The sequence below is a fragment of the Staurois parvus genome, unplaced genomic scaffold, assembly GCF_062004578.1.
Source record: "Staurois parvus isolate SC_StPar_1 unplaced genomic scaffold, SC_StPar_1.0 ptg001043l, whole genome shotgun sequence".
NCBI lineage: Eukaryota > Metazoa > Chordata > Amphibia > Anura > Ranidae > Staurois > Staurois parvus.
In genome coordinates this window covers 268,760-295,008 of record NW_028318839.1, presented here as the reverse complement: position 1 = coordinate 295,008, position 26,249 = coordinate 268,760, and the positions used below count along the sequence as shown (strand labels likewise).

Here is a 26,249-nt window from a genome sequence, read left to right as displayed (position 1 = left end):
CCGCCATGAATCATGCCCCTGCCATGTGCCACTTTCACGTCTCCTCACACTGCTGGTGTGTTCCATTTTTTGTCATAGGGTGCTGGCAGATTACGGGCCTCTCATAGCTGCTGCCAGGACCATAATCTGCCATGGGCCCCTGTACCGCCTCCTCATGCTGCTACCAGGTCCACAGTGTCTCATGCCATGTGCCACTTTCAGGTCTCCTCACACTGCTGGTGTGTTCAATTTTTTGACATAGGGTGCTGGCAGATTACGGGCCTCCCATAGCTGCTGCCAGGCCCCTAATCTGCCATGGGCCCCTATACCGCCTTCTCATGCTGCTGCCAAGTCCAGAGTCTCTCATGGGTCCCTGTACGGCCTCCCATTGCTGCTGTCTCCATCGCCACACTCTGCCATGTGCCACTTTCTGGTCTCCTCACACACTGCTGGTGTGTTCAATTTTTTGACATAGGGTGCTGGCAGAATACGGGCCTCCCATAGCTGCTGCCAGGCCCCTAATCTGCCATGGGCCCCTGTACCGCCTCCTCATGCTGCTGCCAGGTCCACAGTGTCTCATGCCATGTGCCACTTTCAGGTCTCCTCACACTGCTGGTGTGTTCAATTTTTTGACATAGGGTGCTGGCAGATTACGGACCTCCCATAGCTGCTGCCAGGCCCCTAATCTGCCATGGGCCCCTATACCGCCTCCTCATGCTGCTGCCAAGTCCAGAGTCTCTCATGGGTCCCTGTACGGCCTCCCATTGCTGCTGTCTCCATCGCCACACTCTGCCATGTGCCACTTTCAGGTCTCCTCACACACTGCTGGTGTGTTCAATTTTTTGACATAGGGTGCTGGCAGATTACGGGCCTCCCATAGCTGCTGCCAGGCCCCTAATCTGCCATGGGGCCCTATACCGCCTTCTCATGCTGCTGCCAGGTCCAGAGTCTCTCATGGGTCCCTGTACGGCCTCCCATAGCTGCTGCCAGGACCATAATCTGCCATGGGCCCCTGTACCGCCTCCTCATGCTGCTGTCAGGTCCACAGTGACTCATGCCATGTGCCACTTTCAGGTCTCCTCACACTGCTGGTGTGTTCAATTTTTTGACATAGGGTGCTGGCAGATTACGGGCCTCCCATAGCTGCTGCCAGGCCCCTAATCTGCCATGGGCCCCTATACCGCCTCCTCATGCTGCTGCCAAGTCCAGAGTCTGTCATGGGTCCCTGTATGGCCTCCCATTGCTGCTGTCTCCATCGCCACACTCTGCCATGTGCCACTTTAAGGTCTCCTCACACACTGCTGGTGTGTTCAATTTTTTGACATAGGGTGCTGGCAGAATACGGGCCTCCCATAGCTGCTGCCAGGCCCCTAATCTGCCATGGGCCCCTGTACCGCCTCCTCATGCTGCTGCCAGGTCCACAGTGTCTCATGCCATGTGCCACTTTCAGGTCTCCTCACACTGCTGGTGTGTTCAATTTTTTGACATAGGGTGCTGGCAGATTACGGACCTCCCATAGCTGCTGCCAGGCCCCTAATCTGCCATGGGCCCCTATACCGCCTCCTCATGCTGCTGCCAAGTCCAGAGTCTCTCATGGGTCCCTGTACGGCCTCCCATTGCTGCTGTCTCCATCGCCACACTCTGCCATGTGCCACTTTCAGGTCTCCTCACACACTGCTGGTGTGTTCAATTTTTTGACATAGGGTGCTGGCAGATTACGGGCCTCCCATAGCTGCTGCCAGGCCCCTAATCTGCCATGGGGCCCTATACCGCCTTCTCATGCTGCTGCCAGGTCCAGAGTCTCTCATGGGTCCCTGTACGGCCTCCCATAGCTGCTGCCAGGACCATAATCTGCCATGGGCCCCTGTACCGCCTCCTCATGCTGCTGTCAGGTCCACAGTGACTCATGCCATGTGCCACTTTCAGGTCTCCTCACACTGCTGGTGTGTTCAATTTTTTGACATAGGGTGCTGGCAGATTACGGGCCTCCCATAGCTGCTGCCAGGCCCCTAATCTGCCATGGGCCCCTATACCGCCTCCTCATGCTGCTGCCAAGTCCAGAGTCTGTCATGGGTCCCTGTACGGCCTCCCATTGCTGCTGTCTCCATCGCCACACTCTGCCATGTGCCACTTTAAGGTCTCCTCACACACTGCTGGTGTGTTCAATTTTTTGACATAGGGTGCTGGCAGATTACGGGCCTCCCATAGCTGCTGCCAGGCCCCTAATCTGCCATGGGCCCCTGTACCGCCTCCTCATGCTGCTGCCAGGTCCACAGTGTCTCATGCCATGTGCCACTTTCAGGTCTCCTCACACTGCTGGTGTGTTAAATTTTTTGACATAGGGTGCTGGTAGATTACGGACCTCCCATAGCTGCTGCCAGGCCCCTAATCTGCCATGGGCCCCTATACCGCCTCCTCATGCTGCTGCCAAGTCCAGAGTCTGTCATGGGTCCCTGTACGGCCTCCCATTGCTGCTGTCTCCATCGCCACACTCTGCCATGTGCCACTTTCAGGTCTCCTCACACACTGCTGGTGTGTTCAATTTTTTGACATAGGATGCTGGCAGATTACGGGCCTCCCATAGCTGCTGCCAGGCCCCTAATCTGCCATGGGCCCCTATACCGCCTCCTCATGCTGCTGCCAAGTCCAGAGTCTCTCATGGGTCCCTGTACGGCCTCCCATTGCTGCTGTCTCCATCGCCACACTCTGCCATGTGCCACTTTCAGGTCTCCTCACACACTGCTGGTGTGTTCAATTTTTTGACATAGGGTGCTGGCAGATTACGGGCCTCCTATAGCTGCTGCCAGGCCCCTAATCTGCCATGGGCCCCTATACCGCCTCCTCATGCTGCTGCCAAGTCCAGAGTCTCTCATGGGTCCCTGTACGGCCTCCCATTGCTGCTGTCTCCATCGCCACACTCTGCCATGTGCCACTTTCAGGTCTCCTCACACACTGCTGGTGTGTTCAATTTTTTGACATAGGGTGCTGGCAGATTACGGGCCTCCCATAGCTGCTGCCAGGCCCCTAATCTGTCATGGGCCCCTATACCGCCTCCTCATGCTGCTGCCAAGTCCAGAGTCTCTCATGGGTCCCTGTACGGCCTCCCATTGCTGCTGTCTCCATCGCCACACTCTGCCATGTGCCACTTTCAGGTCTCCTCACACACTGCTGGTGTGTTCAATTTTTTGACATAGGGTGCTGGCAGATTACGGGCCTCCCATAGCTGCTGCCAGGCCCCTAATCTGCCATGGGCCCCTATACCGCCTCCTCATGCTGCTGCCAAGTCCAGAGTCTTTCATGGGTCCCTGTACGGCCTCCCATTGCTGCTGTCTCCATCGCCACACTCTGCCATGTGCCACTTTCAGGTCTCCTCACACACTGCTAATGTGTTCCATTTTTTGACATAGGGTGCTGGCAGATTACGGGCCTCCTATAGCTGCTGCCAGGCCCCTAATCTGCCATGGTCCCCTATACCGCCTCCTCATGCTGCTGCCAAGTCCAGAGTCTCTCATGGGTCCCTGTACGGCCTCCCATTGCTGCTGTCTCCATCGCCACACTCTGCCACGTGCCACTTTCAGGTCTCCTCACACACTGCTGGTGTGTTCAATTTTTTGACATAGGGTGCTGGCATATTACGGGCCTCCTATAGCTGCTGCCAGGCCCCTAATCTGCCATGGGCCCCTATACCGCCTCCTCATGCTGCTGCCAAGTCCAGAGTCTCTCATGGGTCCCTGTACAGCCTCTCATTGCTGCTGTCTCCATCGCCACACTCTGCCATGTGCCACTTTCAGGTCTCCTCACACACTGCTGGTGTGTTCCATTTTTTGACATAGGGTGCTGGCAGATTAGGGGCCTCCTATAGCTGCTGCCAGGCCCCTAATCTGCCATGGGCCCCTATACCGCCTCCTCATGCTGCTGCCAAGTCCAGAGTCTCTCATGGGTCCCTGTACGGCCTCCCATTGCTGCTGTCTCCATCGCCACACTCTGCCATGTGCCACTTTCAGGTCTCCTCACACACTGCTGGTGTGTTCAATTTTTTGACATAGGGTGCTGGCAGATTACGGGCCTCCTATAGCTGCTGCCAGGCCCCTAATCTGCCATGGGCCCCTATACCGCCTCCTCATGCTGCTGCCAAGTCCAGAGTCTCTCATGGGTCCCTGTACGGCCTCCCATTGCTGCTGTCTCCATCGCCACACTCTGCCAGGTGCCACTTTCAGGTCTCCTCACACACTGCTGGTGTGTTAAATTTTTTGACATAGGGTGCTGGCAGATTACGGGCCTCCCATAGCTGCTGCCAGGCCCCTAATCTGCCATGGGGCCCTATACCACCTCCTCATGCTGCTGCCAGGTCCAGAGTCTCTCATGGGTCCCTGTACGGCCTCCCATTGCTGCTGTCTCCATCGCCACACTCTGCCATGTGCCACTTTCAGGTCTCCTCACACACTGCTGGTGTGTTCAATTTTTTGACATAGGGTGCTGGCAGATTACGGGCCTCCCATAGCTGCTGCCAGGCCCCTAATCTGCCATGGGCCCCTGTACCGCCTCCTCATGCTGCTGCCAGGTCCACAGTGTCTCATGCCATGTGCCACTTTCAGGTCTCCTCACACTGCTGGTGTGTTCAATTTTTTGACATAGGGTGCTGGCAGATTACGAACCTCCCATAGCTGCTGCCAGGCCCCTAATCTGCCATGGGCCCCTACACCGCCTCCTCATGCTGCTGCCAAGTCCAGAGTCTCTCATGGGTCCCTGTACGGCCTCCCATTGCTGCTGTCTCCATCGCCACGCTCTGCCATGTGCCACTTTCAGGTCTCCTCACACACTGCTGGTGTGTTCAATTTTTTAACATAGGGTGCTGGCAGATTACGGGCCTCCCATAGCTGCTGCCAGGCCCCTAATCTGCCATGGGCCCCTATACCGCCTCCTCATGCTGCTGCCAAGTCCAGAGTCTCTCATGGGTCCCTGTACGGCCTCCCATTGCTGCTGTGTCTATCACCACACTCTGCCATGTGCCACTTTCAGGTCTCCTCACACTGCTGGTGTGTTCCATTTTTTGACGTAGGGTGCTGGCAGATTACGGGCCTCCTATAGCTGCTGCCAGGCCCCTAATCTGCCATGGGCCCCTATACCGCCTCCTCATGCTGCTGCCAAGTCCAGAGTCTCTCATGGGTCCCTGTACGGCCTCCCATTGCTGCTGTCTCCATCGCCACACTCTGCCATGTGCCACTTTCAGGTCTCCTCACACACTGCTGGTGTGTTCAATTTTTTGACATAGGGTGCTGGCAGATTACGGGCCTCCTATAGCTGCTGCCAGGCCCCTAATCTGCCATGGGCCCCTATACCGCCTCCTCATGCTGCTGCCAAGTCCAGAGTCTCTCATGGGTCCCTGTACGGCCTCCCATTGCTGCTGTCTCCATCGCCACACTCTGCCACGTGCCACTTTCAGGTCTCCTCACACACTGCTGGTGTGTTCAATTTTTTGACATAGGGTGCTGGCAGATTACGGGCCTCCCATAGCTGCTGCCAGGCCCCTAATCTGCCATGGGCCCCTATACCGCCTCCCCATGCTGCTGCCAAGTCCAGAGTCTCTCATGGGTCCCTGTACGGCCTCCCATTGCTGCTGTCTCCATCGCCACACTCTGCCATGTGCCACTTTCAGGTCTCCTCACACACTGCTGGTGTGTTCAATTTTTTGACATAGGGCGCTGGCAGATTACGGGCCTCCTATAGCTGCTGCCAGGCCCCTAATCTGCCATGGGCCCCTATACCGCCTCCTCATGCTGCTGCCAAGTCCAGAGTCTGTCATGGGTCCCTGTACGGCCTCCCATTGCTGCTGTCTCCATCGCCACACTCTGCCATGTGCCACTTTCAGGTCTCCTCACACTGCTGATGTGTTCCATTTTTTGTCATAGGGTGCTGGCAGATTACGGGCCTCCCATAGCTGCTGCCAGGCCCCTAATCTGCCATGGGCCCCTGTACCGCCTCCTCATGCTGCTGCCAGGTCCACAGTGTCTCATGCCATGTGCCACTTTCAGGTCTCCTCACACTGCTGGTGTGTTCCATTTTTTGTCATAGGGTGCTGGCAGATTACGGGCCTCCTATAGCTGCTGCCAGGCCCCTAATCTGCCATGGGCCCCTATACCGCCTCCTCATGCTGCTGCCAGGTCCAGAGTCTCTCATGGGTCCCTGTACGGCCTCCCATTGCTGCTGTCTCCATCGCCACACTCTTCCATGTGCCACTTTCAGGTCTCCTCACACACTGCTGGTGAGTTCAATTTTTTGACATAGGGTGCTGGCAGATTACGGGCCTCCCATAGCTGCTGCCAGGCCCCTAATCTGCCATGGGCCCCTGTACCGCCTCCTCATGCTGCTGCCAGGTCCACAGTGTCTCATGCCATGTGCCACTTTCAGGTCTCCTCACACTGCTGGTGTGTTCAATTTTTTGACATAGGGTGCTGGCAGATTACGGGCCTCCCATAGCTGCTGCCAGGCCCCTAATCTGCCATGGGCCCCTGTATCGCCTCCTCATGCTGCTGCCAGGTCCACAGTGTCTCATGCCATGTGCCACTTTCAGGTCTCCTCACACTGCTGGTGTGTTCCATTTTTTGTCATAGGGTGCTGGCAGATTACGGGCCTCCTATAGCTGCTGCCAGGCCCCTAATCTGCCATGGGCCCCTATACCGCCTCCTCATGCTGCTGCCAAGTCCAGAGTCTCTCATGGGTCCCTGTACGGCCTCCCATTGCTGCTGTCTCCATCGCCACACTCTGCCATTTGCCACTTTCAGGTCTCCTCACACTGCTGGTGTGTTCAATTTTTTGTCATAGGGTGCTGGCAGATTACGTGCCTCCTATAGCTGCTGCCAGGACCATAATCTGCCATGGGCCCCTGTACCGCCTCCTTATGCTGCTGCCAGGTCCACAGTGTCTCATGCCATGTGCCACTTTCAGGTCTCCTCACACTGCTGGTGTGTTCCATTTTTTGTCATAGGGTGCTGGCAGATTACGGGCCTCCTATAGCTGCTGCAGGCCCCTAATCTGCCATGGGCCCCTATACTGCCTCCTCATGCTGCTGCCAAGTCCAGAGTCTCTCATGGGTCCCTGTACGGCCTCCCATTGCTGCTGTCTCCATCGCCACACTCTGCCATGTGCCACTTTCAGATCTCCTCACACTGCTGGTGTGTTACATTTTTTGTCATAGGGTGCTGGCAGATTACGGGCCTCCCATAGCTGCTGCCAGGCCCCTAATCTGCCATGGGCCCCTGTACCGCCTCCTCATGCTGCTGCCAGGTCCAGAGTCTCTCATGGGTCCCTGTACGGCCTCCCATTGCTGCTGTCTCCATCGCCACACTCTGCCATGTGCCACTTTCAGGTCTCCTCACACACTGCTGGTGTGTTCCATTATTTGCTATAGGGTGCTGGCAGATTACGGGCCTCCCATAGCTGCTGCCAGGCCCCTAATCTGCCATGGGCCCCCGTACCGACTCCTCATGCTGCTGCCAGGCCCGTAATCTGTCATGGGCCCCTGTTGTCGCTTGTTGGCATATTCCGCTCGTTCAGATGCTCCTTCTCCTGCTACTCCTCTTCACGGATTCCGTCAGCAGTCTTTCTTGGAATCCGTTTCCAAGAGACAACAGTTTGCGAGCACGCACCCGACGGTGCAGAAGCTGAACGTCCTCCTGTCCAAGTTGCTGCTGCCAGGCTCGTAATCTGTCATGCGCCCCTGTTCCGCCTCCTCATGCTGCTGCCAGGTCCAGAGTGTGTCATGGGCCCCCGTACCGACTCCTCATGCTGCTGCCAGGCCCGTAATCTGTCATGGGCCCCTGTACCGCCTCCTCATGCTGCTGCCAGGTCCAGAGTGTGTCATGGGTCCCTGTACGGCCTCCCATTGCTGCTGCCAGGCCCGTAATCTGCCATGGGCCCCCGTACCAACTCCTCATGCTGCTGCCAGGCCCGTAATCTGTCATGGGCCCCTGTACCGCCTCCTCATGCTGCTGCCAGGTCCAGAGTGTCTCATGGGTCCCTGTACGGCCTCCCATTGCTGCTGTCTCCATCGCCACACTCTGCCATGTGCCACTTTCAGGTCTCCTCACACTGCTGGTGGTTTCCATTTTTGTCATAGGGTTCTGTATGGCCTCCCATTGCTGCTGCCTCCACCGCCACACTGTGGCTCCACACTCTGGTTTTGGCCCCGTGACTGCCCAAATGAGTGAAGTGTGCGGTGATTCTAAGATCGACGGCACTCATCTGCATGTCATACTGACTGTCAGTATTATTTCTCTTCCCCAGCAGACTCCAAGGGCATTTAAATTAAAGGTACAGTGTTCTGCACTAATATAAAGGCTCTCTGAAGCCTAGAAACACCCTTTTATAAGTTAAATTCGCAGCGAATATATTCAACTCGAATCAAAATTTTTCCACGAATTCGCCGAATCAGTCGAATCGAATTTTTGAATACTTCGCTCATCTCTAATCCTAACCATCTAATCATTCTCCACTCTATTCAAACTGAGAAAAAAAGTTTAGCAATTTTAAATTTCTACAATCTCCTCTGATATGTTTCATTCCTCCGTTGTTTCACCGTATTTTGTTTTCCAGTACATAAAAAAAGTCCCAGCATCTCTACAAAATGTCCTTGATCCTATAAGTCCCAACATCTCTATCCAGTGTCTGTGATACTACAAGTCCCATCATCTCTATCCAGTGTCTGTGATACTACAAGACCCATCATCTCTATCCAGTTTCTGTGATACTACAAGTCCCATCATCTCTATCCAGTGTCTGTGATACTACAAGTCCCAACATCTCTATCCAGTGTCTCTGATACTACAAGTCCCAGCATCTCTATCCTGTGCCCGTGATACTACAGGTCCCAGCATCTCTATCCCGTGTCCGTGATACTACAAGTCCCGGCATCTCTATCCTGTGTCCGTGATACTACAGGTCCCAGCATCTCTATCCTGTGTCCGTGATACAAAAAGTCCCATCATCTCTATCCCGTGTCTGTGATACTACAAGTCCCATCATCTCTATCCAGTGTCTGTGATACTACAAGTCCCGGCATCTCTATCCTGTGTCTGTGATACTACAAGTCCCAGCATCTCTATCCAGTGCCTTTGATACTACAAGTCCCAGCATCTCTGTCCAGTGTCTATGATACTACATGTCCCATCATCTCAATCCCGTGTCTGTGATACTACAAGTCCTGGCATCTCTATCCAGTGTCTGTGATACTACAAGTCCCATCATCTATATCCAGTGTCTGTGATACTACAAGTCCCAACTTTTCTATCTAATGTCTGTGATAATACAAGTCCCAGCATCTCTATCCAGTGTCTGTGATACTACAAGTCCCATCATCTCTATCCCGTGTCTGTGATACTACAAGTCCCATCATCTCTATCCAGTGTCTGTGATACTACAGGTCCCAGCATCTGTATCCCGTGTCTGTGATACTACAAGTCCCAGCATCTCTGTCCAGTGTCTATGATACTACATGTCCCATCATCTCAATCCAGGGTCTGTGATACTACAAGTCCTGGCATCTCTATCCAGTGTCTGTGATACTACAAGTCCCATCATCTATATCCAGTGTCTGTGATACTACAAGTCCCAACTTTTCTATCTAATGTCTGTGATAATACAAGTCCCAGCATCTCTATCCAGTGTCTGTGATACTACAAGTCCCATCATCTCTATCCCGTGTCTGTGATACTACAAGTCCCATCATCTCTATCCAGTGTCTGTGATACTACAGGTCCCAGCATCTGTATCCCGTGTCTGTGATACTACAAGTCCCATCATCTCTATCCAGTGTCTGTGATACTACAGGTCCCAGCATCTCTATCCTGTGTCCGTGATACTACAAGTCCCGGCATCTCTATCCCGTGTCCGTGATACTACAGGTCCCGGCATCTCTATCCAGTGTCCGTGATACTACAAGTCCCATCATCTCTATCCCGTGTCTGTGATACCACAAGTCCCATCATCTCTATCCAGTGTCTGTGATAATAAAAGTCCTGGCATCTCTATCCAGTGTCTGTGATACTACAAGTCCCAGCATCTCTACCCCGTGCCTGTGATACTACAAGTCCCATCATCTCTATCCAGTGTCTGTGATACTACAAGTCCCGGCATCTCTATCCCATGTCTGTGATACTACAAGTCCCATCATCTCTATCCAGTGTCTGTGATACTACAAGTCCCATCATCTCTATCCAGTGTCTGTGATACTACAAGTCCTGGCATCTCTATCCAGTGTCCGTTATACTACAAGTCCCATCATCTCTATCCCGTGTATGTGATACTACAAGTCCCAGCATCTCTATCCAGTGTCCGTTATACTACAAGTCCCATCATCTCTGTCCAGTGTCTGTGATACTACATGTCCCATCATCTCAATCCAGTGTCTGTGATACTACAAGTCCCATAATCTCTATCCCGTGTATGTGATACTACAAGTCCCAGCATCTCTATCCAGTGTCTGTGATACTACAAGTCCCATCATCTCTATCCCGTGTCTGTGATACTACAAGCCCCATCATCTCTATCCAGTGTGTGTGATACTACAAGTCCCATCATCTCTATCCCGTGTCTGTGATACTACACGTCCCAGCATCTCTATCCAGTGTCCGTTATACTACAAGTCCCATCATCTCTATCCAGTGTCTGTGATATTACAAGTCCCAGCATCTCTGTCCAGTGTCTGTGATACTACAAGTCCCATCATCTCTATCCCGTGTCTGTGATACTACAAGTCTCATCATCTCTATCCCGTGTCTGTGATACTACATGTCCCAGCATCTCTATCCAGTGTCTGTGATACTACAAGTCCCATCATCTCTATCCCGTGTCTGTGATACTAGAAGTCCCATCATCTCTGTACAGTGTCTGTGATACTACAAGTCCCATCAACTCTATCCAGTGTCTGTGATACTACAAGTCCCATCATCTCTATCCCGTGTTTGTGATACTACAGGTCAAATCATCTCTATCCAGTGTCTGTGATACTACAAGTCCCATCATCTCTATCCAGTGTCTGTGATACTACAAGTCCCAGCATCTCTATCCAGTGTCTGTGACACTACAAGTCCCATCATCTCTATCCAGTGTCTGTGATACTACAAGTCCCGGCATCTCTATCCCATGTCTGTGATACTACAAGTCCCATCATCTCTATCCTGTGTCTGTGATACTACAAGTCCCGGCAACCCTATCCCGTGTATGTGATGCTACAAGTCCCAGCATCTCTATCCTGTGTCTATGATACTACAAGTCCCGGCATCTCTATCAAGTGTCTGTGATACTACAAGTCCCAGCATCTCTATCCAGTGCCTTTGATACTACAAGTCCCATCATCTCTATCCAGTGTCTGTGATACTACAAGTCCCATCATCTCTATCCCGTGTCTGTGATACTACAAGTCCCGGCATCTCTATTTTGTGTCTGTGATACTACAAGTCCCATCATCTCTATCCCGTGTCTGTGATACTACAAGTCCCGGCATCTCTATTTTGTGTCTGTGATACTACAAGTCCCATCATCTCTATCCCGTGTCTGTGATACTACAAGTCCCGGCATCTCTATTTTGTGTCTGTGATACTACAAGTCCCATCATCTCTATCCCGTGTCTGTGATACTACAAGTCCCGGCATATCTATCCAGTGTCTGTGATACTACAAGTCCCATCATCTCTATCCCGTGTCTGTGATGCTACAAATCACATCATCACATTCTAGCATCCGTAGTTAAAGATGTCCCTGACTTGACATTTAACCCCTTCACGATAACCGTATGCAAATTAGCGGCCCCACTGGACTGGGCTTTTTTCCGTGGGGCCGCTAATTTGCATAGCTGTCTTTGTGCTGGGAGAGCGCTGCACAGTGCGTTCCCGGCACGGAGACCTGAGTCTAACTAAAAGTCCTGGGTCCTCTTATAACAATTAGGACCCGGAACTCCTGATTCAAGGTCAACCGATCGCTGTGATTGCCTCTGATTGGCTATCACAGGGATCAATCACTGTGAATCCCGCCCCTGTGATTTCTCTCTCTAAATGGAGGAGAGAGATAGATTATCTCTCTCTCTGTCAGGGGTGGACTGACCATTTGGAAACTCGGGCACTGCCCGAGGGACCGGGGTCAGTAGGGGGCCCCATGAGATGCCCCTGGTACCTTTTTCATAGGCTTTTTTGAGTTTGGGCAAGGACACAGGGGCCCCATGATCCCCTATTGCCCGGGGGCCCCATGAGTTGTCAGCCCGCCCCTGCTCTCTGTCCTTTCAGAGAGGAAAAAAACAAAAGAGAAAAAGAAAGAGAGAAAAAGAAAGAAAAAGAAAGAAAAAAAAAGGAAAGAAATTGAAAAAAGGTTTGACCTAGGTCAGTGCCAGGGTTAACTTTTGGGTCAAGGTCAACGTTCATGGTCAAAATTCAGGGTCAAGTGTCAGGATTTTTTTTTCCTGTCAAGATTTTTTTTTTCAATTCTTTAAATTAGCATCAGTGTCTATTAATGTGCACTATTATTGATGGGCTGTACTACGGCTACAAACAACTAACATACACATATGAGGTATCACTGCAATCGTCAGGAGCAGGAGAAATTATTTGGGGCGATTGATTGGTGGTAGGTTATGGTAGTAGCGAGAAATATACAGTTACATTGAAATTTGGTTTTTTTTGTTACTATTTTGGGCCAGTTTTCCTTTGATAATAAAAATAAATAGTGTTTTTAGAAAAGTGCTACACCCTAAATCTCTAAAGCAGCAAATTCCACTCCAAAAAATCCCAAATTAATTTTTTGTTCAAACAAATAAATAAAATGAATGCGCTAAATAATAATGTGAAAAAAATATATATAAAAAATTATATATAAAAAATTATTTATAAATCATTAAATATTCCAAATCAAAAAGTCTTCAAATAATGTCCATACTGTGTTGAAGCCACCACCAAAAAATGTTGAATCACTCACCAGAGCTAAATGCTGAACAATTGGACTCACAACAAGCACTTTTTGCTCTGGGGCAATATATATTTTTATATTTTGATTTTGAATATTTAATGATTTATGAATAATTTTTTATATATAATTTTTTATATATATTTTTTTCACATTATCATTTATTTGATAATAAAAATAAATCAGGAGATATCCATTACCATTTGCCACCAAATGAAAGCCCAATTTGTCCTGAAAAAGAAACAAGGTATAATCCACCTGGATACACAAAGTAATTGTGATGAGATGAATGCTTTTGCAACACACATGTCAAAGTTGCAAAATTGTGCTTAGGCGTTAAGATTTGTTTTACCCTTAGGGGTTAATATCTATGATATGGTAAGTCCTCGCATTTCTATTTAGTGCCAAGCATACTAACAATGGTGATATCCATTAAAAATAAATCAGTGATGTAGCGCTGCTAAATAATAGCTACAAAAAATAAAAGAGTGACATAGCTGAATAAAACGTCCATAATGAGTCCATATATGCAAAATCAATCAATTTGTAATAAAGATTCTTCCATAATTCATGTGTTTTCTTCTTGTGCTGATATCCCCAAACACCATCCAGTGAAACAGTGCACATGACATATAGTGCCACCTCCGTGCTCACAGAACTCTCACCTCGGAGCACATGGAAATGCACTTTATGATATCAAATAGACAAAAGGATTCTTCACTTTTTCAATCCACAGCCATGTGATAGTAATCAAACACCTTTGAGCTTTCAATAGATTGTCAAACCAGAGCCAGGGATCGGTCCCTTTAACCTCTTGCCTACAGGACACTGTCACCCCCTTCCTGCCCAGGCCAATTTCCAGCTTTCAGCGCTGTCACACTTTGAATGACAACTGCGCGGTCATGCAACACTGTACCCATATGACATTTTTATCATTTTTTAGATAGAACTTTCTTTTGGTGGTATTTAATCACCTCTGCGGTTTTTATAAACAAACCAAAAATAACTGAAAATTTTGAAAAAAAAAGTTTTTTCTTAGTTTTTGTTATAAAATTTTGTAAATAAGTAATTTCTCTCCTTCACTGATGTGCACTAATGAGGCTGCACTGATGGGCACTGATAGGTGGCACTGATGGGCACTGATGAGGAGGCACTGGTAGGTGGCACTGATGGGCATTGACAGGCATCACTGATGAGCACTGAAAGGCAGCACTCATATATGGCACTGATAGGCAGCATTGATCGGTGGCACTGATAGGCGTCACTGACTGGCACTGATAGGCGTCACTGACTGGCACTGTTAGGTGGCACTGATAGGCATCACTGACATGCACTGATAGGCAGCCAGGGGCGGACTGACCATTTGGAAACTCGGGCACTGCCCAAGGGCCCAGGGTCAGTAGGGGGCCCCATGAGATGCTCCTGGTACCTTTTTCATAGGCTTGTTTGAGTTTGGGCAAGGACACAGGGGCCCCGTGATCCCCTATTGCCCGGGGGCCCCAGGAGTTGTCAGTCCGCCCCTGTAGGAGTCACTGACTGGCATTGATAGGCGGCACTGATTGGCAGCAATGATAGGTGGAACTGACTGGCATTGATAGGTGGAACTGACTGGCACTGATAGGTGGAACTGACTGGCATTGATAGGTGGCACTGACTGGCACTGTTAGGTGGCACTGACAGGCACTGATAGGGGCACTGGTGCGCACTGATAGGCAGCACTGACAGGCACTAATAGGTGGCACTGACTGGCACTAATGGATGGCACTGAAAGGCTGCTCAGATGGACACTGATATCTGGCACTGATGTGCACTGGTAGGCACTGATATGTGGCATTGATGTGGTATTGATGGGCACTGACAGCTGGCATTGATGGACACTGACAGCTGGCATTGATGGACACTGACAGGGGACACTTCTGGGGCTACACTGATCATCAGGGCACACTGATCATCAGTGCCCTGATGATCAGTGTAGATGTCCCCTCTGAGGAATGCCGATTACCGGCTCACCTCTCCTCCCCTCTGTCAGCGTGACAGATCGTGAGCAAGGAAATGCAGATAACCGGCATTTCCCTATTTATATGTTATCAGCTGTGATTGGACACAGCTGATCACATGACCGAGCCAACGTCTTCGGCTCTTTCCATTGATCGGTGATCCGCTCCCAGAACAAGAGAACTGCCTTGTTCCCGTCATTTCTTTATATGGCTGGCGGGAGGTGGTTAAGGGTGATGGAGGTCACACATTTCTATCCATAAAAGGGAACAAAGGACACTCCCATGGTGCAGTATGTACTAGAATAAAAATGTATTAAGAAACAGTAATACACTCATATGTAGTAAATTATTAAAATGCCATAAAATCATCAAATGCAGGCTTCACTTGTTGTCAGCTGAACTCACTATTTATGGCCCATGAAAATCTGGCCCAACATAGTAAAAAAAAATGTTTTTTTGCAATGTAAACGTCAAGGGCAGACTGACAACTCATGGGGCCCCCCGGGCAATAGGAGATCATGGGGCCCCTGTGTCCTTGCCCAAACTCAAAAAAGCCTATGAAAAAGGTATCAGGGGCATCTCATGGGGCCCCCTACTGACCCCGGGCCCTCGGGCACTGCCTGAGTTTCCAAATGGTCAGTCCACCCCTGGTAACTGTATGTTTCTTGCTACTACCATAACCCAGCATAGAATAACCCCAGATAAGTCCTCCTGAATCTTTATTACAAATTGATTGATTTTACATATATGGACTCATTATGGACGTTTTATGCAGCTATGTCATTCTTTTATTTTTGTAGCTATTTAGCAGCCCTGCATTACTTATTTATTTTTAATTTGCTTTACTATTGTGGAACACAATTTGATGTTAGCAGCAGCCACTATCATCACAATTTTTATTTTCCTTTCTGCTTGTGTGAGTTTTTTTTTTCCCTCTCTCTCATTTTTGAGATAGCGCAGGGGTTTCATTCCTATATTCCACTAGTATGCTATCCATTGTCTTTGGTGCTATAAGTCCCATCATTTACGTCTGTTTTTTGTTTTACTGCAAGTCCCATTGATACTACCCATTGTCTGTAGCACACATGCTGCAATGTCACCCTTATTACTGCATTCAGTTTCAATGCTTTATAAATAAGTTCAGCAGATTTTTTTTTTCACAATTTCACTATAAATTTATAGAAATTCACTATAAATGCATTAAAAATGTATGTAAACCTGTATGTAGAAAAGCACTCTGAGCACGGGGGGATTGTGGATTGAACTAGTCCTAAGGCCCCATTCACACCGCCACTGTCTAACCTGCATTTGTAAGTATTTAAATGACATTTCTAAACACATATAAATGGATGTAATGAATCTTCCATGATGCCATTCACAATGAGTGTTTAGTTTAGGTGCGATCAGATTTGTTGAGTTTAGAGAAATCCGACTTCTGTGTGTCTAGGATCTGATTGTACACTCGTAACCTGACTAATGCAGGGACATCTGGACACCGGAGAAAGTGATCTGGGAGGAATAAAAGGTCTGTATATGTCCTAGATGACTTCTACTGTGTTTAGAAATGTTAAATACAAGGGTGTCAGTGTGAAGACCCATTGTGTGTCAGGATCTCTTCATTCTATGACTCAAAGAGGACAATGAAGTCTACTAATCTCAGATGTGAATGTCTCTATGTTATATCCCCCCCCCCCCGTGCTATCCAGGAATGAAGGTGGCTAATATGTTAGATGAAGACTCTATGTGTGTGACAGGGTCTCTTTATTCTATGATACATTGTACAAAATTCATCCTCAGCCTCGTATATTCACCTATACTAATCTCAGATGTGAATGTCTCTGATTAGCTCTACTAATCTCAGATGTGAATGTCTCTGTACCATGTCCCCACCCGTGCTATCCAGGGATGAAGGTGACTCAGCGTGTAATATGTCAGATGAGGACTCTAAGTGTGTGACAGGGTCTCTATATTCTATGATACATTGTACAAATTTCATCCTCAGCCTCGTATATTCACCTCTACTAATCTCAGATGTGAATGTCGCTATGTCATATCCCTACCATTCCATCCAAGAATGAAGATGACTAACATGTAAGATGAGGACTCTACGTGTGTGACAGGGTCTCTTTATTCTATGGTACATTGTACAAAATTCATCCTCAGCCTCGTGTATTCACCTCTACTAATCTCAGATGTGAATGTCTCTGATTAGCTCTACTGATCTCAGATGTGAATGTCTCTGTGCCATGCCCCCCCCCCCCTTCCCCCACCATACTATCCAGGGATGAAGGTGATTCAGCGTGTAATATGTCAGATGAGGACTCTATGTGTGTGACAGGGTCTCTTTACTCTATGATACATTGTACAAAATTCATCCTCAGCCTCGTATATTCACCTCTACTAATCTCAGATGTGAATGTCTTGATGTCATATCCCCCCGTGCTATCCAGAAATTAAGATGACTAATATGTCAGATGAAGACTCTAAGTGTGTGACAGGGTCTCTTTATTCTATGGTACATTGCACAAAATTCAACCTCAGCCTCATATATTCACCTCTACTAATCTCAGATGTGAATGTCTCTGATTACCTCTACTAATCTCAGATGTGAATGTCTCTGTGCCATGCCCCCCCGTGCAATCCAAAGATAAAGGTGATTCAGAGTGTAATATGTCAGATGAGGACTCTATGTGTGTGACAGGGTCTCTTTATTCTATGGTAAATTGCACAAAATTCAACCTCAGCCTCGTGTATTCACCTCTACTAATCTCAGATGAGAATGTCTCTGATTAGCTCTACTAATCTCAGATGTGAATGTCTCTGTACCATGTCCCCACCCGTGCTATCCAGGGATGAAGGTGACTCAGCGTGTAATATGTCAGATGAGGACTCTAAGTGTGTGACAGGGTCTCTATATTCTATGATACATTGTACAAATTTCATCCTCAGCCTCGTATATTCACCTCTACTAATCTCAGATGTGAATGTCTCTATGTCATATCCCTACCATTCCATCGAAGAATGAAGATGACTAACATGTAAGATGAGGACTCTATGTGTGTGACAGGGTCTCTTTATTCTATGGTACATTGTACAAAATTCATCCTCAGCCTCGTGTATTCACCTCTACTAATCTCAGATGTGAATGTCTCTGATTAGCTCTACTGATCTCAGATGTGAATGTCTCTGTGCCATGCCCCCCCCCCTTCCCCCACCATACTATCCAGGGATGAAGGTGATTCAGCGTGTAATATGTCAGATGAGGACTCTATGTGTGTGACAGGGTCTCTTTACTCTATGATACATTGTACAAAATTCATCCTCAGCCTCGTATATTCACCTCTACTAATCTCAGATGTGAATGTCTTGATGTCATATCCCCCCGTGCTATCCAGAAATTAAGATGACTAATATGTCAGATGAAGACTCTAAGTGTGTGACAGGGTCTCTTTATTCTATGGTACATTGCACAAAATTCAACCTCAGCCTCATATATTCACCTCTACTAATCTCAGATGTGAATGTCTCTGATTACCTCTACTAATCTCAGATGTGAATGTCTCTGTGCCATGCCCCCCCGTGCAATCCAAAGATAAAGGTGATTCAGAGTGTAATATGTCAGATGAGGACTCTATGTGTGTGACAGGGTCTCTTTATTCTATGGTAAATTGCACAAAATTCAACCTCAGCCTCGTGTATTCACCTCTACTAATCTCAGATGAGAATGTCTCTTATTAGCTCTACTAATCTCAGTTGTGAATGTCTCTGTGCCATGCCCCCCCCCCCCCCGTGCAATCCAAAGATGAAGGTGATTCAGCATGTAATATGTCAGATGAGGACTCTACGTGTGTGACAGGGTCTCTTTATTCTATGGTACATTGTACAAAATTCATCCTCAGCCTCGTGTATTCCCTTCTACTAATCTCAGACGTGAATGTCTCTGATTAGCTCTACTGATCTCCGATGTGTAGGTCCCCCTCCCGTGTTATCTGGAGAGGAAGGTGACTCGGTGTGTAATATGTCAGATGAGATGACATGAAGTGATGATCTGTGTGTATCTCTATTCTGTATCTCCCCCTCCCTCCCTCCTACATGAAGGATGAAGATGATTCTACTTACAGGGCGCTCTACCGGCAGAGTGTCCGGGGATCTGCGGCTCTGGAAGATACCTGCTAAGTTCTGCTCTCTTTATATAGATAAGTTCTATGTACAGAGAGATGGGGAGATCGACAGGGGAATACGGGGAGCGAAGATGCACCTGACAAGATAGTAACATGGAAGATAATTATTTTCTATTAAAGAGAGAGACAAAAAAAGATCAGTGATGCCAACTTTACTTTATATGGAGTTATTAAAAGATATACTGCAAACCATATTCAGATATTGGTAATGAAACCATTATGAGCCAACTTTTTCAAACTTTTGTGCTCACATTCTAAGTGCCAATGGCCCCTCTTTAGAAAAAAATACAATTTAGTTAAATAAATCTATACATGGAACATACTGTATATACATATTCAATGTTGATTTATAGAAAAAGAATTTGAACAGTTTAATTTTCATATCAAAGTATACATTTGGTACTCAACATCACAAATTAAAATTGAAAGACACAAACTAATATATGAATATATGAATGTAAGAAACAAAATTTCCTCTTTTTTATCTGTAAGTCCTGGTTGCCCACCCCATAACCCCTTTGTCTGCTGCATGCCCTGTTTTGTACTCCAGGGTGATCACTCTCCATCCTCGTCATCTTCAACTTCCACATAATCTGTCACTCCATCCTCTGCTCACCCTATCATCCACCATTTCTGCTGACTCCATCTTCTATTCTCTCTTTCCTCCTGTGATAGATATTTTGGGACCACAATAATTTTTAACATTATTGTGAACTTCTGATAGGGGTCTAAGTCTCAATTCCTGCAACTTTTTTACCATCTGTTTCATAACCTCAACACCTCCCCCCCTTCCTTTTTGAAGCTTTCCTGTTCATGGCAGTATGGCCACCTGGCTGAATAAGCACTGGAGTTGTCATTTCTCATTCAAACTTTTTTATTAACCTCCTTGGCAGTATGATTCTTTCCGATTTTTTGTGCTGAAAGCGGTACCATTTTTTTACATGGAAATATGTAGTTTTTTATTATAGGCCTGTAATTTTTAGGAATAACTCACTGAAATCTGTCCGAACAAGAGTCTATTAAACATCCCGGATATGATAAAACTTGAAACACGAAATCATAAATTATAATTTAACAAATAATCCTAAAAAATAATAATATAATAATAATAAATGTAATTCAATAATATAATCAAACCAAAAACACTGAAATTTGAAATACAGAGACAAATTCACACATCGCAGAGCAAAGTCGCAAAATCGTTTTCAGTGTCTGATGACGAATTTCCCCACAAATCATTATCACTCAATTCTGCAAGTGGTTCTGATTTACTATCGCTGTTCTCTAGCCGGTCTAAAACCGCTTTTGACGTAAAGGGACGCTTTTTGGATGCCATGGACTTTTCTAAGTTTCCAGGCAGAAAGAACAGTCAAAATGCAGGCAGGGCACAGGACAAAGCACTAGGCACAAAATGTATGTGAAATGCATTGAAACAGCAATGACAGCAAAAATGACATTTTTGAAAAATTTCAAATTTGCTGCCGGTTCCGGCACCCGTACGCCCCGACGTCACAGGGACCGGAACACAGAAGGCGGATGCCGGCATCAGCCAGAGGAGATTGCCGGGGATGCTGCAGGGGACACATCGCGGGAGCGAAGGACAAGGGAAGTGCTGCAGGGACCCACAGAACAACGCCGCATGGTAAGCCCGAGTGTAGCTCGGGGTTGCCGCTCTTGGTACTCAAATTTTACCCCGAGCTACACTTGGGAACACCGCTAAGGAGGTTAATTTCAGTAACATAAAAAAACAACAGGTATAGGACATCCATTAACATATACGGAGAGGAGGATTACTGCATAAAAAACTTGTTGCGAGGAACCATAGGGTAACATAAAGGGTCATGGTGATACAAGGGAAGATGGGACCATAATGAGCAACTGAGAAGGAGCACTATTCCCAATAACCATTTGGGGGTTCCGTATGAGGCATGAGGAGGGAGATAAAAGTGAGCAGAAAGAAGAAAAAGAAGAAAGAAAAAAGAGAGGGTGGAGGATTAGGGGAGACTGATGGAGAGAGAGGGAGAGAGAGGGAAAGGGCGTGTGACTTCCAGAAGAGAATAGAAAATCTCAGAACCAGTTCAATGCAAGATGCGGTTTTTAGGATTATTACGATGCGGGATTAGAGGACATCAGGGAAGGAGCAGCGAGTCATCGAAGTTTGGTGGGAGGAAACATTCCACCCATGGGGTCCAGGTTGACAGAAACTTAGGGACCGAATCTAAATTGGTATCCTCAATTTTGATGTGGATCATTGCTTGTGAGACCTTGTTTTGAACTGCTAATATACTCAGAGACGGCGACTTCCACGATTTGGCCATGATCTGTTTAGCTGTGGTGGTGATTTGTAGGAGTAGTTTAATAATGGGTGTCACGGCTATAGCGGGTAGCTCTCTAGACCCACAGCTAGGGTTTCCCAGGGTGCAGGGTCTAAGCCCCAGTCTGCTTGTTCACCAGAGCCACTGATGGTGGGGATGGACTTGGAGCAGGCTGGGGCCAGGTCGCGGCCCCCGGTACACCCAGCTGAGGTAGAGAAGACTGCAAGCGGAAGCAGGATACAGGGTGACTATTACGAACCTGATTGGGGAGCCTGAAATGGAGAGAATGCGTCCTCTTACAACTCCCGCTCGGAGTCCCTGAAGGTGGGAGCAAGGGTGCAGAGCCAGGAGTGGCGGGAGTGCCGTGCAGATCTTGTAGCTGCCAGTAGGTAGCTGGGAACTCAGGAGATCCAGACAAAGCCAGGTGTGGGTGCAGGAACGTAGGTGCAGCAGCAGGCAGGTGTGGCGGTAGTCTGGATGCGGAACCGTAAGTGCAGCGGTAGGTAGGCAAGATGCAGGTAAGGCGCGGTTGCAGACAGAATCATATAGCAGAGTCAGGCAGGCCGGGTCGGTAACAAGCGGGCAGATAAGTACAAGTGGAGCAGGCAGGAGAATGGTCATGAATAGCCGGGGTCGGTGCAGGCAGAGTTCTTTCTTAGGTGAGTATACAGAAGAGCAGGTATCAGGATCAGAATCAGGAATTTGAGCACAGGAACGTATTTAGACCAGAAGGCAGTGATTCTTCATTGCAGCAGGTTTAAATAGCCCGCCGCCCATGACATGAGCGCTTATTGTGCATGCGGGAGCTTCCCGCGCTACTGCGCATGCGCAGCTGCGCGCTCCCGTGCCTACGCACTCGCTCCGCTGCTACTCTAGGGGATCCGTCGCCGTCGCACCGCTGCACGGTGACGGATCCCTGACAGTGCCCCCTCCCTAAGGAAAGCCTCTGGATGCCCAACTGGGCCATCTTTTCTGGATGCCTGAGTTTAAATGCTTTGATCAATTCTTTGGCATGGATGTTAGCTTCCGGCTCCCAAGAATTATCCTCGGGGCCATACCCTTTCCTTTTAATCAAGTATTGAAGTTGGTTTCTCCTCTTCCTGCAGTTAATAATGGTCTCAATTTTGTATTCCTCTTTGCCGTCGACGATTACTGGTTCAGGTGACCCCGATACCCGGAAAGGGGTTAGAGGGTGCAGTCTTGAGTAGCGATACATGAAATACGGGATGAATCTTCAGGGAATCTGGTAATATGAGTTCATATGCTACATCGTTGATTCTCCTTTTTACGGGAAAAGGCCCCTATGAATTTTGGGCCTAGCTCCTTCAAGGGCCAAGTTAATCTTAGGTTGGTTGTTGACAGCCATACCTCTTGTCCCGGTTCCAGGATCAGTTCTCCTTTCCTCTTTCTATCAAAAAACTTCTTGGTGTCCAGCTGAGCCTTTAGGATTGTTTCCTGTAGAATCTTATTATTTCGCTGTAGGAATTCAGAGATATCCTGGACTGCTGGAATTGCTGATTCTAGTATTGAATTGGAAATAGATGCAGGGTGATATCCACAGTTCGCAAAGAAGGAAGATTGTCTTGTGGCCGAGTGTCTTGAGTTATTGTAAGCAAATTCTGCCAAGGGTAAAAGAGATACCCAGTCATCCTGAGAGAAGGATGTAAAACATTGAATATATTGCTCCAAGGTTTGATTGGTTCTCTCCGTCTGGCCGTTCATCTGGGGGTGATAGAGAGAAGAGAGCGAGAGTCCGACTCTCAATTTTTCACAAAGGGCTCTCCAGAACTTTGAGGTGAACTGCACCCCTCAATCTGAAACAATGTTTCCTGGAACACCATGGAGCCTCACCACTTCTTTAATGAAGACTTCGGCTGTTTCCGCTGCGAATAGTACTCCTTTCAGGGCAATGAAGTGGGCCATCTTGGAGAATCGGTCTACAATAACACAGATGGCAGAATGTCCTTCAGATGGGGGTAGTTCCACGATGAAATCCATTGATATCATCTTCCAGGGATGGTCAGAAACTGGTAGAGGCCTCAATAATCCCCAGGCCTGGCTATGACTGCCCTTACTCTGGAAGCATGTGGGACAGGAGCTCACGTAGACCTTACAATCCTTCTCCCATTCAGGCCACCAAAACAGATGTTGTACTAAGTCCAAGGTCTTGTGGACCCCGAAGTGCCCTGCCAGCGGATGGTCATGACAGAGCTTCATAATTGTCAGTCGGGTGACTTCGGGTGCAAAAATTCGGTCTCCTGACCACAGTAATCCTTCTCTGGAGGACAGGGTTACTCTTGGAGGAGAAGGAGCCCCAGAAGATGCCTGCTGAATATGTGAAAGAAGATCAGGTTGTAAGAGGCAGAAATTACCTGCAGAGAGTACTGTATCTGGGCTAGGAGGATCTTTTGGATCATCAAAAATTCTGGACAGGGCATCTGGTTTGACATTTTTGGAGCCTGGCCTGTAGGTGATATGGAAGCTGAATTGAAAGAAGAAAAGCGCCCACCTGGCCTGTCGAGGTTTTAGACGTCTTGCCATCTTTAGGTACTCCAGATTCTTATGATCCGTGTAAATTAGGATGGGATGTGCTGCAGATATCTCCATTCTTCCAAGGCGGATTTGATGACCAGTAATTCCCGATCCCCTACATCATAATTCCTTTCTGCCGGAGCTAATTTCCTGGAAAAGAAAGCAACAGGGTGAAGCAGAAGTTTTAGACCCTGTCGCTGTGAGAGGACGGCCCCAATAGCACTTTCTGAAGCATCTACTTCTACCACAAAGGGTAGTACTGGGTTCGGATGGCTCAGTATGGGTGCTGAAGTAAAGAGCTTTTTTAAAGTTTCGAAGGCATCTTGAGCTCCTGGAGGCCAATGAAATCGGACTCCCTGCTTGGTCAGTTGTGTGATCGGAGTAATGATGGCCGAGAATCCTCTGATAAACCTTCTATAAAAATTGGAAAAGCCTATGAAGCGCTGAATTCCTTTCTTATCGGCTGGTGCAGGCCATTCCAGTATAGCAAAACTTTCTGAGGATCCATCTTAAACCTTCCGTGGATATAATTAATCCCAGAAACTGAATGCTTTGGCGTTCGAACTTGCATTTTTCTGTCCGCCCATGCCTGTGGTTCACTCTGGAGAAGGGAGATTACAAATCCCACTTTGGTTGCTTCGAGAGAGAAGGTGCGAGGTTGCAACACAAAATACAACTCGCATGCGTTTTTGAAGGCTCTGAATTTGCAACGATCGCCAGAAAATCTCTCGGGCTTGGGCACCCAAGGCTCAGAAGGCAGCATCATCACAGTGGGACCCGCCACGGTTCCCAGAGCGGCAGCTGGAGGGGCCGGAGCCAAGATGCTAGCGGCGGATGCCGGTGGGGATAGGGCCTGAAAACGATCCTCCAGACGGTTGTATCCCTCTTGCAGACCTTTGAAGGCTTGTGTTAATGCCACAATGTGCTGGCAAATTTCTTCCAGAGGAGAGGCCCCTCTCTCAGACTTCGACATGGCCTTCTAGTACTGTCACGGCTATAGCGGGTAGCTCTCTAGACCCACGGGTAGGGTTTCCCAGGGCGCGGGGTCTAAGCCCCAGTCTGCTTGTTCACCAGAGCCCCTGATGGTGAGGATGGACTTGGAGCAGGCTGGGACCAGGTTGCGGCCCCCGGTACACCCAGCTGAGAAGACCACTAGTGGAAGCAGGAAGGCCGGGTCGGTAACAAGCTGGCAGATAAGTACAAGAGGAGCAGGCAGGAGAATGGTCAGGAATAGCCGGGGTCGGTGCAGGCGGAGTTCTTTCTTTGGCTAGTATACAGAAGAGCAGGTATCAGGATCAGAATCAGGAATTTGAGCACAGGAACGTATTTAGACTAGAAGGCAGTGATTCTTCATTGCAGCAGGTTTAAATAGCCCGCCGGCTGTGACGTGGGCGCTTACTGTGCATGCGCGAGCTTCCCATGCTACCGCACCTGTGCACTCACTTCGCCGCTACTTGAGGGGATCTGTCGCCATCGCACCGCTGCACGGCTACAGGATCCCTGACAATGGGATATGGAAATAGAGCGCAAATTTAAAAGCACCACAGTTGGGTCTGGAGGTAATGATTTTGCAAAAAGCTGGGAACAACATAAGGAAAACTTTGGCCCAAAAGGTTTAGGCAATCGGGCAGGACCACCAGACATGAAAGTAAGTCCCTACTGTTACGCAACCCCAAAAACATTCAGAAGAGTAGTTGAGGGTATATTTAGCAATGCTCGCTGGGGCTAGGTACCACTTAGTCAAAACTTTGTAATTAGTTTCCAAAGCCACCACGTTCTGTGAGGAGGATTTGGTAGCAGACCATATGCGGTCCCAATCCGTTGGGCTCAACTGGATTTCCAGGTTTTCTCCCATAAGGAGGTGGAGTAGTCATTTCTAACACCTCCTAGGGATTATTGTCATAGATCTTCCTGGGGGAACTGGCTTCAAAGGAGGTATGCTCGGCTGGACATTGGCCTATCATAAATTTCATCTGATGAGCTACAGTTGGCCAATATCTTTCACAAGTCACAGAGCCCCCCTTTGAATAGAAATGGCAAAATACTGGAACTTCATAAAGGACGTGATTACATGGAATGGAGGGGAAGGGGGTATAAAAGTAAGCCATTGCTCTCTTTCTGTCTTTCAGAGCCCAGGCGTCAGGATATCAGGATGTCCTCGTAATGTACCACCATTGTTCTATGTTTCTTTCCTGTAACTTTCCTATAGTCATCTCTCTATACTGGTAATATACTGTATGTTATACTGTAACATCAATGTTTTGTGTAGTATCATATCTTTTGTATTTCAGTATATTT

At 48.2% G+C, this 26,249-nt stretch overlaps 1 protein-coding gene across 1 annotated transcript in view; it reads right to left on the bottom strand.

Moving 5' to 3' along the window:
• LOC149440962 (vomeronasal type-2 receptor 26-like) overlaps positions 1-23,141 on the bottom strand; it is a 146,036-nt gene extending 122,895 nt beyond the window's left edge. Inside the window, exons 1-2 of the mRNA XM_089657929.1 lie at positions 22,788-23,141; positions 19,093-19,181 (exon numbers count right to left, since the gene is read on the bottom strand). Coding sequence (XP_089514055.1) covers positions 19,093-19,181; positions 22,788-23,141 — 443 coding nt within the window. The remainder of the gene's footprint in view (positions 1-19,092; positions 19,182-22,787) is intronic.
• Between the last annotated feature and the right edge of the window lie 3,108 nt (positions 23,142-26,249).